The 14,386-nt window shown below is 38.6% G+C and overlaps 1 protein-coding gene across 2 annotated transcripts in view; it reads left to right on the top strand.

Moving 5' to 3' along the window:
- The first annotated feature begins 810 nt into the window (after nt 1-810).
- Nucleotides 811-14,386, top strand: part of CADM2 (cell adhesion molecule 2) — a 378,617-nt gene continuing 365,041 nt past the window's right edge. For both annotated transcript variants that reach the window (XM_081327196.1, XM_081327197.1), the window contains exon 1: nt 811-1,518. In XM_081327196.1, the coding sequence (XP_081183322.1) occupies nt 1,458-1,518 (61 nt within the window). In that variant the 5' untranslated portion in view covers nt 811-1,457. The remainder of the gene's footprint in view (nt 1,519-14,386) is intronic.

The following is a 14,386-nucleotide window of genomic DNA, read 5'->3' as shown; positions in this document are numbered from 1 at the left end:
AGCAAATCATGCTTTTTAGTTTCAGATGCGCGGCTGCCTGCGCAGTGACCCATTTTCCCAGACTTGCTTGCTTGTTCACTCTCTGCTTCTCAATAGCTCTCAAATGGGTGCTGTTTCAGGCCGCTGGGCACTTGCTTCGTTCCCAACCTGTCAAGTTAATAATGAATGAATAAATAAATGGGGGCGGCGGGGGGGGGGAGAGAGGCTGAGGAAAAGCCAGCCACTTTCAGAATTACCTTTGGATAGCGTCTCTACTACTTCCGATGTCCCCCACCTTTTATTCTTCTGTCTGTTCTTCCATTGGCTTGTAAGTAATGCCTAGCTGTAATTTCAATAGGCTTAAGTACTTGCCAGTCCGGAGTAGAGGCTGGGAAGCTGGTAACTCTAAGCAATAAGTTTCCTTCAAATATTTAAGATCATCCTCCTCCTCCTTATTCTTGTCTTATTCTTATTGCTTTCCTTTAACGGACAGAATGTACAGAATGTGTCCCTTTTTTTATTGGATAGGTGCTGCTGTCTGTCACGTACTAAAAGCATGAAAAGGGGCGGTTGTCAAGGAGAGCATGGCTATGCGAACGGAGGGGTGGGCGGACGGGGGAGATTTATCAAAATCCCTGGGAGGGGCGTGGTCTGGAAGTCTGGAGGTGTGGCTATTCAAAAAAGAAAGCGTGGTTTGGAAGGGGGTGGTGATTTGGAAGAGAAAGGAGGGGGGATGTGGGAGGGGGAGAGAGGGAGAGAGAGAGAGAGAGAGGAGGAGGAGGAGGAGGAGGAGGAGGAGGAGGAGGAGGTGCGCGCGCTGAGATTGTCCTTGTGTCTAGAGCTGGAAAAGCGGCTTGGGTAGCGGAGCACTCTCCCTGCGAGCCGAGGTGAGAGAGAGAGCAAGAGAGAGCGAGCGAGCGAGAGAGAGAGAGAGAGAGAGAGAGCGTGCGAAGCTGTAGGAAGACGAGGGCGGCTGCCGCCACCCCATCTCATTAGTCGGATTGACCGGCGAAGAGGGAAGAAAAAAAAAAAGCAGCTCTTGTCACATTTCAAGGAACGGATAGACGGCTCAGCCAAAGAAAGGAGGTGTGCGTGCGTGCGTGGGTGCAATTGTGCCCATCTGAAAGGGAAAAGGGAAAAAAAGAAAGAAAAAAAAAGGACAGGGCTGTGGACGAATTGATGGGAAGAGGAAAGCGTGCCGACAGCAGTTCTTCGCCGCTGCGCACCCGCGCGAGCCTGGTTCTCGTGGTTACCCGCTGGATAGGTTGAGGGAGACACTGCGGCGGCAAGCGGAGGAGGCGGTTTTTTTTCCCTTTTTTTTTTGCTGAAGGAAGGACCAGCCCGGTGAGAAGAGGAGGAAGAAGAGGAGGAGGAAGCTGCGGTTGGTAGCAGCAGCAGCAGCAGCAGCAGCAGCAGCAGCAACAGAAGCCGCGGGATTCTCTGCTGCACGTCCAGCCAGCCGGAGGGAAACCTCCAGGATGCGGCTGAAACCGAGCGTCGTCTTGCGCTTATACAGCCTCTGCGGGATCCTTATACAAGGTACCACCCCCCGCCCGTCCCCCCTCGTTGGCCCCCGCTCTCTTCCAACTTAGGAATATGGTGTGCGTCCGAAGGTGGTGGTGGTGGGGGGGGGGAATCGGTAGGGCTGAAGAGGCCCCAGCTGCTTTATAAAGATTCCTCTGTTGACCTTATTTCCTCTCCCCCTGGAGCTTTGCCCTCAACCTGTTCCTCATTTGTCTTCGTCTCTTGCTTCTCTCCCTCTCCTCCCCCCCCCTCCGCCTCCCTCTCCCACATGCCCTGGCATCTTCATCTGTGGGGTCCCTTTGCCTTCTTCTGGTTCTCTTCTCTTTCCTTTTTGCCTTATTCCTTTCAACCTTCACCCTCCAGTGTTCTCTTCTACAAAAGCCCCACTTGTGTAGAGCTTTCCTTCCTTAAAGTGCTGCACAAACATTAATCCTTTCCTGCCCGCCCTTAATAGTCTTTCCCTCCTGCCCTCCCTCCCTCCCTCCCTCCCTCTGGAGGCTCGCATTTCTCCCTTTCAAGTCCTTGCAACCTTCCCCCTTCTGCCACTCTTTTTCACCCCGTCAAATAGGTCTAGGAAAGTGAGAAGGGGAATGCAGTGAGGTGAACAACGTGTGCGCTGCAAAATCATCCCAGGAGTATGAAAGCTAAAATGGGAGGGGGGGAGAGGAGGGCATAGACAATAAGACTATAGAAGTGTGGCTGGTGAGAAAAGGGAGTCTTAAAGATGAGCAAAGCGAAATATTGGACCCCTTCCTCCTCCCGCCATAACCTATAATATGGCTATAACCTATAATATGTACAGTAGTGCATCCTCGCAGCCCCTTGTTCCCTTCGGTTCTTCGTTTTGCATTATTTGTTCCCTTGTTTTCTTCCTAATTTATGTTCCGTTGACACATATTGACCTCGTAAGTGAAATGCAGACATTACACTGGAAAAACCGTGTAAGGTATTTTGTTCATGAATGAAGGAATGAATCTGAAAATAAGTGGCTGTTAAATAAGAAGTAGAAAGCACAGCATTTTATTTCAAGCTTCCGACACTATCTCTTTTAGCTCTGTAAAATTGTGGTAAGTGGTGAACGGTAAATGTCTATAAAGGAATCCACAGAAGGATTCCGTTGATCCTTCTTGTTCCTTCGAGAATGTTGTGGCTGTGGTGTTGGAATGTGCAATAAGGGATATCTCTGTGTGTATGTGCATGTCTTTATGGCTGCAGTTTTTGAGTATGTGGTTGTAGGGTCCTTTCGCTGCCTGTTTCTCCTTCTCTCCCCAAGGCAATGGGAGAATGTAACAGAAATCCAAATTGTCAGGATGAAAGATCCTTGAGTGTTAACAACCATCTAGTTTGCTTCTGGAGGCTTCAAATGAGGTCAGCAAGCACCAGCAACTTCTCCATGTTTTTTTCAGGATGGTTGGCATTTGCCCCCTTCCCACCATCATGTTGTCTGAATCCAAAATTTTTTCTCAATCTCGCTATGCTCTCTAATTAAGAAACAGTTTTGACCTTGTGATACCGTGTTCATACACAGTATAATCTGTTTGCAAGGAATGGTAGTATAAAGTTGGTTGATTTTTTTTCTTCTTCTTTTTTTATGGCATTCCATGCCTCCGTGCAATTGCCATGGTATGATATAAGGTCTCCAGAGAAAGCAGTGGAAACCTTTGCTCCATATAACCCCAAAGCAGAAGTAATCTTTTAAGTGAGTCTGATTCTGCTGGATTTGGAAATCTGCATAGCCCCCCCCCCCCCAGGTTTATCTTTTGAGTTTTAAAGCAAGTGCTGAAAAGAGGTGGAATGACTGTGTTTGGGAACTGAAATGATTTTATATGGCTATTTGCTTTTCTTACTAATCTCTGGGAACTGCTGGGAATGTCACAATACAAGGAGCTGCTGTTGTGCTGTTGTATGGGATTATTTATTGAGGAATCTGGCAGGTGGCACATGTAGGGGGGTGCCTCTCTTGTTACATTTCCATGTGAACTGTCAATTCTCTTTGCTGCAAAAGGAGGGGGAAACTCTCTTTATTGATTTTTTTTTATCACTGTAATCATGGTTGCTTCTGATGAACAAAAACTTGATATATTTTAGGATATGGAGTCAGTTGCATTCCATACACACTGTATTTCAGAGTAAACTAATAGTGTAAAATTGTGTCTGCCTGTCCAGATACGTGCATTTTTTTTTAAAAAAAAGAGCAGTTCAGTGATTGTGCCAGGAAGGAAAAAAAAAATGCACCACTGCAGGCAGCATCAGGTAAAAGAGAAATGCCATGCAAGGAGTTGCTTTTTGCTGTTGCTGTTATATAGATAATCAAACTGGTCCTTTTCCAGTCAGATAAAGAACAATCTGTTTCTTTTTACATCACCTAGATGTTATTTGCCCTATATTGTAAAAAGTGGGGTGTTCTGTTTGGCTTACATTTGTCAGTTTTATTTCCAGCAGTCCTTGATGAAAATAAGAGTTCAAACAGTCACCCTTGCAGGTCTGACTGAGAAGATGCTCTGTAAAATACTTTGCCTGATTTCATTCTTATAATTCAAACTGACTGTTGTGTCTTCCTATGACAGAAATGAAACAATAAGAACTCAGTATGTATTTATAACATAAGTAGGCTACACTTAGTAGTTATACATGATTTAACCTCATTTTAATTTCTTATTATGTTAATAACTCTACATGGGTTTGGTCATTAGTCATTAATGCTATTATGTAATATTAATAAACTTGCTTGGAAGTTCAGCCAATTTAATCATTTCTCAACTTTTGTCTGTTCTAATGCACATAGACTTTCCCTACCTACACTCCTTATCTAATTGGTAGATAAACAATGAAACTACAATAAATTTAAAATCAAGATTTTCAGTCAATACTTAGATAAAGCTTCACTTTTTTTAACTGAGGACAATACAAATCTTTTGAAATGTAAAGCCATCTGGTACCTACATTCCTTATATGGAGGTAGTTGTATTCATTACAATGGACTTGATATGAAATCTTAATTTGTTTTAACAAAATAAGGAAAAAAAATGGACAGATGAAATTTCTTTTTTATCTAGAATTGAGGCTGGTTAATAAATATAATTTGTACAGCAATATGATTTTGTTGTGATAACCTCTCTTAACCAGGAGGCCAACTTTAAAAATCCAGACTACTTTTAAGGAGATAATAGATCATCAGGTTGTATGGAGATTGACACTGCCTTATGAGAAGTAAGCAGTCTGAGTATACGAAGATATTAGTGGGCAGTGAAAAAATGAGTTCAGGATTTTATTTCATGAGGCCAGACATTTTTCTCCTAGATTTAAATATAAGTATAAAATTTAAGTTCTTTTGATACTGGATACAGTAAAGGTGCTCCCAGTTATTGTGGGTATAGTCTCACTTACAAATCTTATAGCCATTATATAACTAAGTATAGTATATTTATTCATTAATATGCTTCATTGTATTACTTTTATCTGGAAAATTTTAGAAGCATAACAGGTGGAGTTTTAGCAGTCCTACAAAAAACAGTTAAAACCTTTGTTAAACAGTTTAAAACTAATCATAGATAAAATATTATATTTTCAAAACATGTGTATTGCATATATGGTACGAAGATTGCAGCAATAAACATTTTACTGTACTTCAAGTATATAGAGGTTTAAGAATTGGCCCAGAATTGTAGCTGCTATAGCCCCCTGCTGTGAGATAATGCAAATGGCATCCAGTGTTTTAAGCTGCTATGCCTTTCTGAAAATACAAAGTACTGTATTATTATTTTTTTAACAAAATAGTTCATTGGGATTTCAGTAACTCAGAATAAATACTTTAAAGATCAATTATAGTCTTACTGAAATAAAAAAAATCTCATCAAATGATTGCTAATCTATCAGAAAAGTATATTCTGATACATCTAATATCAGTAAATGATTGTCAGTAGATGACTAACATTTTATGACTCTTTCAAAACGTGCTGACAAATCTATAAATTAGAATGTTGGGTTTTTTTTATCCCATTAAAAATAAGACAGTGATTTTGCTTAAATGTATACTAGAAATAATGTTGTGCTACAAAATTGCAGTAGTTTGGTCAAAATGATATATACCTAGATCATCTTTTAAAAATCTCTCAATACTTACATGAGATCTATCGAGTTAAGAAGACTTTCCCAAACTTGGTGCATCCAGACACTTGATATGACAATTCTTAGAATACCAGGCTATTGAGATTTCAGGAACTTCCAATAGTTAATTCTAATATTTTAAGGTTGCCATGTTGGTACAAGCTGATGCACAGAACTATATTTTGATCAAGTGTACGGCCGAATACCAGGTAACACCCTTCCATAAGACACATCTGCTTAACAAAAGGTGTGATTATATGTTATATCATTTTCTAAAATATAATTTGAATAAAACTGGAAGCTTAAAATTATTTAAAATGTTACATTTTGTGCATTCCATGTATTAAATATATTTCATATAAAAAGTATTTCTTCCATTTATTAACAAGGTTAAACACAGTATTTTTTAAGTAAGGTATTAGCTTTGGAACATGACAAGAATGTTCATATTTTGTGAAATATTTTTTTACAGGATGATAATAAAACATGTATACTGATACATTGAAACAAAACATCTTAGAAATAAGCCTTACCAATGTGGATGATAATTTCATTGTAAAAATTAGAGATTTGGTGGATAATGTGCATATTTCATACAGTACAAATGGTACAAATAATAATACATTATTTCTGCCAGATGTGCTTGATAATGTTTATGTATATAAGCCATAACCTATTGTGAAATGGAGATGGAGTATTTAAAAATCTCTCTTATGGTTTGGGTGTTTTTCTTTCTGTCATATTGTTTCCTTTCTTTTTAATGTTGATCTTTTGGGTGTCTTATACTCCTGATTTGTTGACATATACGGATAGTAATTTTATTATTTATAATAAATATTAATGTTTATTAAAAATCAAAATCAAAATGAGAACAGTAGAGACTAAATAAAACCATGAAATAGTATAAATTAAAATATTTCTTTTTGCTATTAAATAGAAAAGGGAATATAATGTATCAACAAAAATAGCTTGAAGTTAGAATATATGATATTTACTTAAACCATTTTTTTCAGTCATAGACCAGCTTGCATATTTTCCTACTTTGAGTCTTAACTTAAATGTCTTCATGAAATAATTTCTAGCCAAAAATTTTAATTATTCTTCAAAACTGCAATTTTTCTAATGATTCACTTTTTTCCTTTTTGCAGAATGAGCACATACATACCCACTCTCACACAAAAATGGCATTGTTTTGAAGATCAAAGTAATTGACTTATTTTGTTGGCAATTTTGTGTAGTAAAAATGGCAAAGCCTTTTTGTTTTTTTAATAGTCACCTTCATCATCTTCCTAACAGCAGGATCTACTTTTCAGATCAACAAATGTCATCTTGCATGATCAAATGCAGCATCTGAGTCATATCTGCATTTTGACGGAAATGGGTGTAGATCCATAGGTAAAGGTAAAGGTTCCCCCGCACATGTGTGCTAGTCGTTTCCGACTCTAGGGGCCGGTGCTCATCTCTGTTTCAAAGCCGAAGAGCCAGCGCTTTTCCGAGGACGTCTCTGTGGTCATGTGGCTGGCATGACTAGATGCCAAAGGCGCACGGAATGCTGTTACCTTCCCACCATAGTGGTCCCTATTTTTCTACTTGCATTTTTACGTGCTTTCGAACTGCTAGGTTGGTAAATCCATAGGTTGCAATAAAAAAACATGACCAACTGACTTACCGTATATACTTGAGTATAAGCCGAATTTTTCAGCCCACTTTTTGGGCTGAAAAATTCCACTTCGGCTTATACTCCAGTCAACAAAAAAACTTACCGAGGACTTGTGCGCGGCCGAGGCTTTGGTGCTTCCGGGATCGCGCGCACCTCTCCCAAGCCACCGCCGTCCGAGACCTGCAGGTCTCCGTTCCTCCGCGCCCTGCCTGCCTGCTTCTTTCAGCTGTCTGCCCATCAGCTGTCCATAGGGATGCTGCAAAGCTCTCCTTCTCTAGGCCTTGGACTCCCTCCTGGCTGAAGAGTAGATGAACCAAGCCAGCAAGGAGACAAAATGTTTCTGCAGCTGTTTTTCCTCTGAAGGTTTTTTTTGTTGTTTTTTTTTAAAGTAATCTCCGAAGGTTATGCCAGAAAATGGAGGACGCTGGGTCTTTGCAAGCTTTAGCTGTCTGCCTGGCTGCCTGAAGGCCGCCCTTTTCAGGCAGTCTGACAGACAGCTAAAACTTGCAAAGACCCAGCGTCCTCCATTTTCTGGCACAACTTTTAGGGATTTATTATTATTATTCCTACTACTACTATTCCTACTACTACTACTTCAGGAGTAAAAAGTTGCAGAAAAAAATTCTCTCCTTACTAGCTTAGTTCCTCTACTCTTCCATCTGGAGCCAAGGTAAGATTTTAAAAAGGGATATTGGTTGGAAGGCAGAGGGAGAGTTTAGTTTTAGCATCTAAAAAAAGGGGGGGGGAAATCAGCGAGTACATCCCAACCAGCTTTTTATGTTTTTGTTATTGAAGAAATATGGGGGAGGGGGAGGGGTTCTGGGGTGGGTTGGGGAGGGGATAATATTGTAACTTCAATAAAAATTTTCAATAAAAAAAAGAAATATGGCTTTCTGGGGGAAGGTGGGGAGGGCGTTAAGGAAGGAAAGGGTTTTTGGAAGCTCGTCCTGAAGCTGCCTTTTGTGCAAGGGGCCTTTTCTCAAAGCCTAGAGAGGCAGCTTTGTTGCCTCCCCATAGACAGCTGATGGGCGAACACCAAAAGCTCCAAAAGGCTAGGGAACTAGTCCCAGAACACCTTGGTAGGAGGAAGGGCAGAGGCAGAATTGGGAAAGAGGTAAGACAGGGTTTTCCTTCCCAGATGTTTCTCTTTGGCAAGACAGCCAGCTGTGCTGAAGCCCAGTATCTGGGGGTGGGGGAGACCTGAGGCAGGCGGGCTGGTGCTTGCATTAGGCCTCCCAGGATCCCAGAGGCTTGCAGAGCGCGGATCCAGCCTCCGAGGCATGCAGAACGGCGGATCGGCTTATACTCGAGTCAACAACTTTTCCCAGTTTTTGGGGGTGAAATTGGGGGTCTCGGCTTATACTCGAGTCGGCTTATACTCAAGTATATACGGTATCTCCTGGGTCTATCAGTTTGGTCTGTGTTCAGCTCAGGATCGCCCTGGTTGGCAGGCAGTGCCACAAGGATGAGCAGACCTCACTGCCTGGGACTAAGAGAGAGTGACTGTCCCAAAGTCTACAATTGGCTTTGTGCTTAAGACAGGACTAGAAGTCAGTCTCACAGTTTGATACCCCTGCTCTATCTCTTACTGTGATTTTGCTAAGCTTTTTATGTTCCCTACCTTGAACCAAACCCAATAAAAAATCTGTTCATATGTTCATGATTTCTTGATGGAAACTTAATATATACTATTTGTGAGTAGTTTAAACCTGGTTTAGGACCCTGTTCACACTGTAGAAAAGCTGTGAACCAATAACACAACATGGGAAGGATGTGTTTGTTATTTGTTTTTCAGACCAAGTTTATACTCAAAGATGTCATAGAATGTGTATATGACCAGATGATCTAATATTGATTGCTCTGTAATTAAAAAGACTAGATAACTTGATATATAAACACAATTTTTTCAAATTTTATTTCAGTGCTATAGACAATTATAGTGCCAATTGAAGTTGAAATATACATAAGACATTCATAAGTGATTTTATTAGCTCAAAAGAATTACATCTTATCTCTATGCAACTATGCAATTCTCTATTTTTCTGAACTAAATTTCTAGACATCAGAAAATATTTGCAAGATCATTTACCATATCAACTGGTAAACTCAAGAAACTTTGTAAAACTCTAACTTTTAAAACAAGTATTGGAATGCTTTGCAAACTTTTATACTTTAAGATTTTAAATAAAACACACTGTTGTACATTGGATAATTTAAACAGTGTAAAAATTACATATGGTTTCCAACAGTGAAAATAATAATGTCATTTACTTAAACCCCATCTATAATACTAGCTTATTTTGGACCAGTCACTGTCTCTAAGAGTGACTGGCCCAAAATAACCCAGCAAGCTTTATGGAGACTTGAACTTGACAGACTTGACAGACTTTATGGAGTCTGAGTCTAAAGTATAAACATAAACAACATGCTTATATTCACATCTAAATTTGCAACTGTACCCTCCCTGAAGCCCATACCCTTTGATACCACTGTTATAACAAATTACCATAATTACTTATAGGAAGAATAGCTGTATTTTTTCCAAATCATTGTCTGTGACAATATTTGGATCTTGAAGAATTTATATGACACTGGTAGGAATAAGAAGTTAGTTAAAAAAAAGTGTGGTCAAGAGAAACAAATGGTTAGAAACTATTTGTATGCAATCCATTAAAAATTAGCATGAAAATTAGCAATTGCTGTAAAAGTAAAAAAAAAGTTGGTGTTGTAATATAATATTCTACTCTACTAAAAAGAGTTGGAAGTCAACACCTTTTTTCCTTGTCCTTCTTCTACTACACACTTTCTCACTTCCTTTTTCCCCTCCCCTAGTTCCCCATTATTTTCATTTTCTTTTGTATTTTATATTCTGATTAACTAATAAAAAATTATGATGGAAATTAGAAGTTGCTTTGAAACACAAGCATCTTCTGAATTTAACCCATTCTGTAATACCTTCCACTTCTCTATCCATGTATCTGTTCCACTGCAATTTTTTTCTCTCTTCTTTTTTTTTCCTTCCCACTATAACTACTTTTTTCTCTTACTAGATCCTTCCCTTTCCTTCCTTTTCCTCTTTCCTGTTTCTTTTTAAACAGAGAGGGAATATTTGTGTAAAGTTTGCTGTATTTACATGTATGTGAATGGACTAAATGTGAGACAAAAGAGTTGGTACAGTCAGACAGTATATGATTGACTATTTTATAAATGAAATATTTTTATAAACAAATATTTTTAATACTTTTAAGTATAATTTTATACTTTTCATTAGCAATCATTAATACATTTAATGCTTTTTTATGCTGAACCCACTTTTTTGAAGTGTGATTTGTAGCAAATATATAATCCATATTCATATATACATACACATATAATATTTGTCATATGCATACATTTATCAGTGGACATGGGGAATCTCCAGAACTGATTATTCCAGTGGAAAATCAGGACATTGATCAGGATCTTAATCTGTGGTTGTAATTAAATTGTATAAACAGAACTATGATATACATTAGGTATTGATACATATCAATGTAAATATTCTTCTATGGGGAGGGAACCTGGCCTTAAATTTAAGCCCTTTTTTCATTGGGGTGAATATGGTTGCTGTATTATAGATAAAGGAAACCTATATCATAAACCTACAGTTTTGTTTGTTATTTAAAAAAGAAAATGTCTTGAATATTTATTGTTTTATAGGGTGACATCTAGTGGATTTTTCCCCTCTTTTCTTTCATGTTTTCTGCACATAGCTATCCAATTCATTTGATCCTCAGCTCTCCAGAGCACTTGTGGGGTGGAGTGGGACAATAAGAAGGAGGAAAATGTATTTGCTGAAAGTAGTAATTTCATTTGTGGATGGACACAGTTGGATACAGTTTGTGATAGAATAGCTATTAACCCAAATAACTTTATGGTGAAAAGGTATTTGGGAATATTTGCTTCTGAGTGTATGTAGTTTAGTATTGAATGGTCTTTTAGGAATTGAACTGGGTTAAAGTGTTGCATACTACAAAATATATTTCAATATTTTACCAATACATCATGTCTGCTGCAAGGGCTTTGTAAAACACAATGTATGAATCCCCGTATTCTTACTTGCCTCATATTTTTTCCATTGTTTCAATGAAGAAAAAGAGAGGAAATATGTGATAAACATTATTAATATTATATTTCACATTATATTTTTATTAGAATGGTTATAAAACAAACAGGTGGTTTTGTGTGTGTGAATGTTTTATAATCTATCTGAATATCTAAATTTATTATTACTCCTTAATTACATTATGCAAATGGATGCACAGACATGCAGAGATAGCTAAGTAGATTCTGAAACATCCAACAGAGACCCTACAAACCATATATTTGCTTTAACAAATTGTAGTGTTTGTAGGTGTTCCTGCATATTGCACCACCCTTTTTAAGGCTTTGCATAATTGTATACTTTTATATAATTTATAACCAGGGACGCGGTGGCTCAGTGGGTTAAGACACTGAGCTTGTCGATCAGAAGGTCGGCAGTTTGGAGGTGTTCTTATTCAACCCACTGCTCTAGCAGAGACCGTATACCATTCCAGACAAATGGCTGTCCAATCTCTTCTTAAAAACCTCCAGTGATGGAGCATTCACAACTTCTGGAAGCAAGATGCTTCACTTTTTAATTCTTCTCACTGACAGAAATTTCTCCTTAATTCTAGGTTAAACCTTTCTTTGTTAAACTTCCACCAGCTATTTCTTGTCCTGCCCTCAAATATTGGAAGCCTGCTATCATGTCTGCCCTGGTCCTTATTTTGTTAGACTAGACAACTCTTCACTGTTTAATCTCCAATCTCCCAATCACCTTTGTTGCTCACCTATGCACTTTTTCTAGAGGCTCAACATCACATTTGTATCATTGTGACCAAAACTGGACACAGTATGCCAAATGTGGTCTTCCCAGCACAGTTTAAAGCTGTACTAACATTTTATGTGACCTTGATGCTATCCCTCTGTTGATGCATTTTAGGACTGTATTGGCCGTTTTGGCAGCTGTAGCATATTGCTGGCTTATACTGAAGTGATTGTTCACTAAGACTCCTAGATCCCTCTCATAATTACTGCTGTTAATCCAGGTACCACCTATTTTATCCCTGTGCATTTTGTTTTTCTTGCCTAAGTGTAAAACCTAACTTTTTCACCATTGAATTTACATTAACTTACATTTACATACTTTACATTAGAAAAGGCCCATTGTTCAAGTCTGTCAAGATCCTTCTGTCTCTTGAGCCTTTCCTCTGGAGTGTTGGCTATTTGTCTCAGGTTGGTGTCACTTACAAATGTTATGAATTCCCCTTTTATCCTTTCATCTAAATCATTTATGAAGGTATTGGAAGAGTTCTGGGCCTAAGACAGAACCTTGTGGCTCCTCACTACAAACTGCCCTTCATGTCGAAGACTAAGGGAGAGCATTCTTGGTGGGCGCACCAGTCCTTTGGAACCACTTACCGGCTGATCTATGGATGGCCCCAGACCTTCGCTCCTTCCGGCGTGATCTAAAAACTTATCTATTCGAACAAGCCGGCCTGGTCTGATGGGTTTGGGGTTTTAACATTATTTTTAACTAACTTACTACATTGGGCACAATCATTTAACTTTAAATCTTGTATCCTGTATTCTTATTTTTATTGCCCTGTACACCACCCTGAGTCCTTTGGGAGAAGGGCGGTATATAAATAAAATAAATAAATAATAAATAAATAAATAAATAAACTTGGGATTCAGCTGGTTTGAATATGGCCAGTTACAACTGGTGGTGTGCTGTCTATTCTACATTTTTTTTTCTATCTTACCAAGAAGTAGGCTGTGGTCTACTTTGTCAAATACCTTACTGAAGTCCATGTATACTTGTGCACAGCAGTATGCTGGTCCACTAATTTAGTCACTTTGTCAAAGAATGCAATAAGGTTTGTCTGGCATGATCTGTTTTTGACAAAGCCATTTTAGCTTCTAGTGATAGCTTTGTTTGTTTCTAGGTATTCACAGATCTGTTGCTTATGGAAGAAAATTAAATAATTATTCTTTAGAAGAGAGGAGATAGGCAGCAACAATGTAAAGCCTTATGTAACAAAGGAATCATAATAACTGTTATCAATAACTGGAAAATGAGAAATAAATAGGAATATGCTTTACCTGTTCATATAACTAAGGCCCAGGCAGTGCATTGATTTCTACATCTTCCCCTTAAACCATGTGTTTAACTGTGTCAGCTTAAGAATTATTTTAGATGCTTTTCTTATTTTCTCTAGAATTTCATATACAGTTGCCTTGTTTTTTGTATTTGTGAGAGCCTCATGTCTACTTCTACTTACAAAAATTCTGCTCTAGCAGCTTAAAAATGTCTGACAGCTCATAGGAATTTTAAGGACAAATTACCTCTCAGTGTCACTTGCAGTGGATGCTTAGGGATAAATATTTGAACAAATGGAAAATACCAAACTGACCTACATCTGCTGGATTATCTCTGTATTAGAGGACCTGCTTCTATTTTTGCCATTCAATATGGCAAGAGATTGCTCTAACTATTCCCTAACAAAAATACCAAATGAGTTATTTTGGAATGTAAAAACTCAGTTTCTGAATTAGACATACATTCATTTGTATATTGCTTTTCTGCTGCAATTTTAGTTGATATATTGAATTTGTAATAACCCTCTGACAATTAGGCATACTTTATCAATAATCTTCTGTCCTGATGCCCTTTTTACAGGCTGTGAAAGCGGACTAGCCTTAAGACAAGGTGACTGAAAGGAATAGGAATAAATACTAATCTGATGATTAGTTATTCTGGTCCCAAGCAGTGAGTGCTCATAAATCACTAGGAACTTAAAACAGAATACTCAAGGAAATCCTTCCTATGTTCTCTTTTTCTTCCTTTGTATTTATAACTGCCCCTTCATGGATTACTGCCTTGTCATGGCGAAGGGGCTTGTGTAATTCAATGAAGTTATGAGCTTTGCCGTGCAGGGCCACCCAAGATGGACAGGTCATAGCAGAGAGTTCTGACAAAACGTGATCCATTGGAGAAGGAAATGGCAACCCACTCCAGTATCTTTGCCATGAACGCCCTATGGACAGTAC

Source organism: Vipera berus (assembly GCF_964194415.1).
Source record: "Vipera berus genome assembly, chromosome: 4".
Classification (NCBI taxonomy): domain Eukaryota; kingdom Metazoa; phylum Chordata; class Lepidosauria; order Squamata; family Viperidae; genus Vipera; species Vipera berus.
This window is presented reverse-complemented; position numbering and strand designations above follow the sequence as displayed.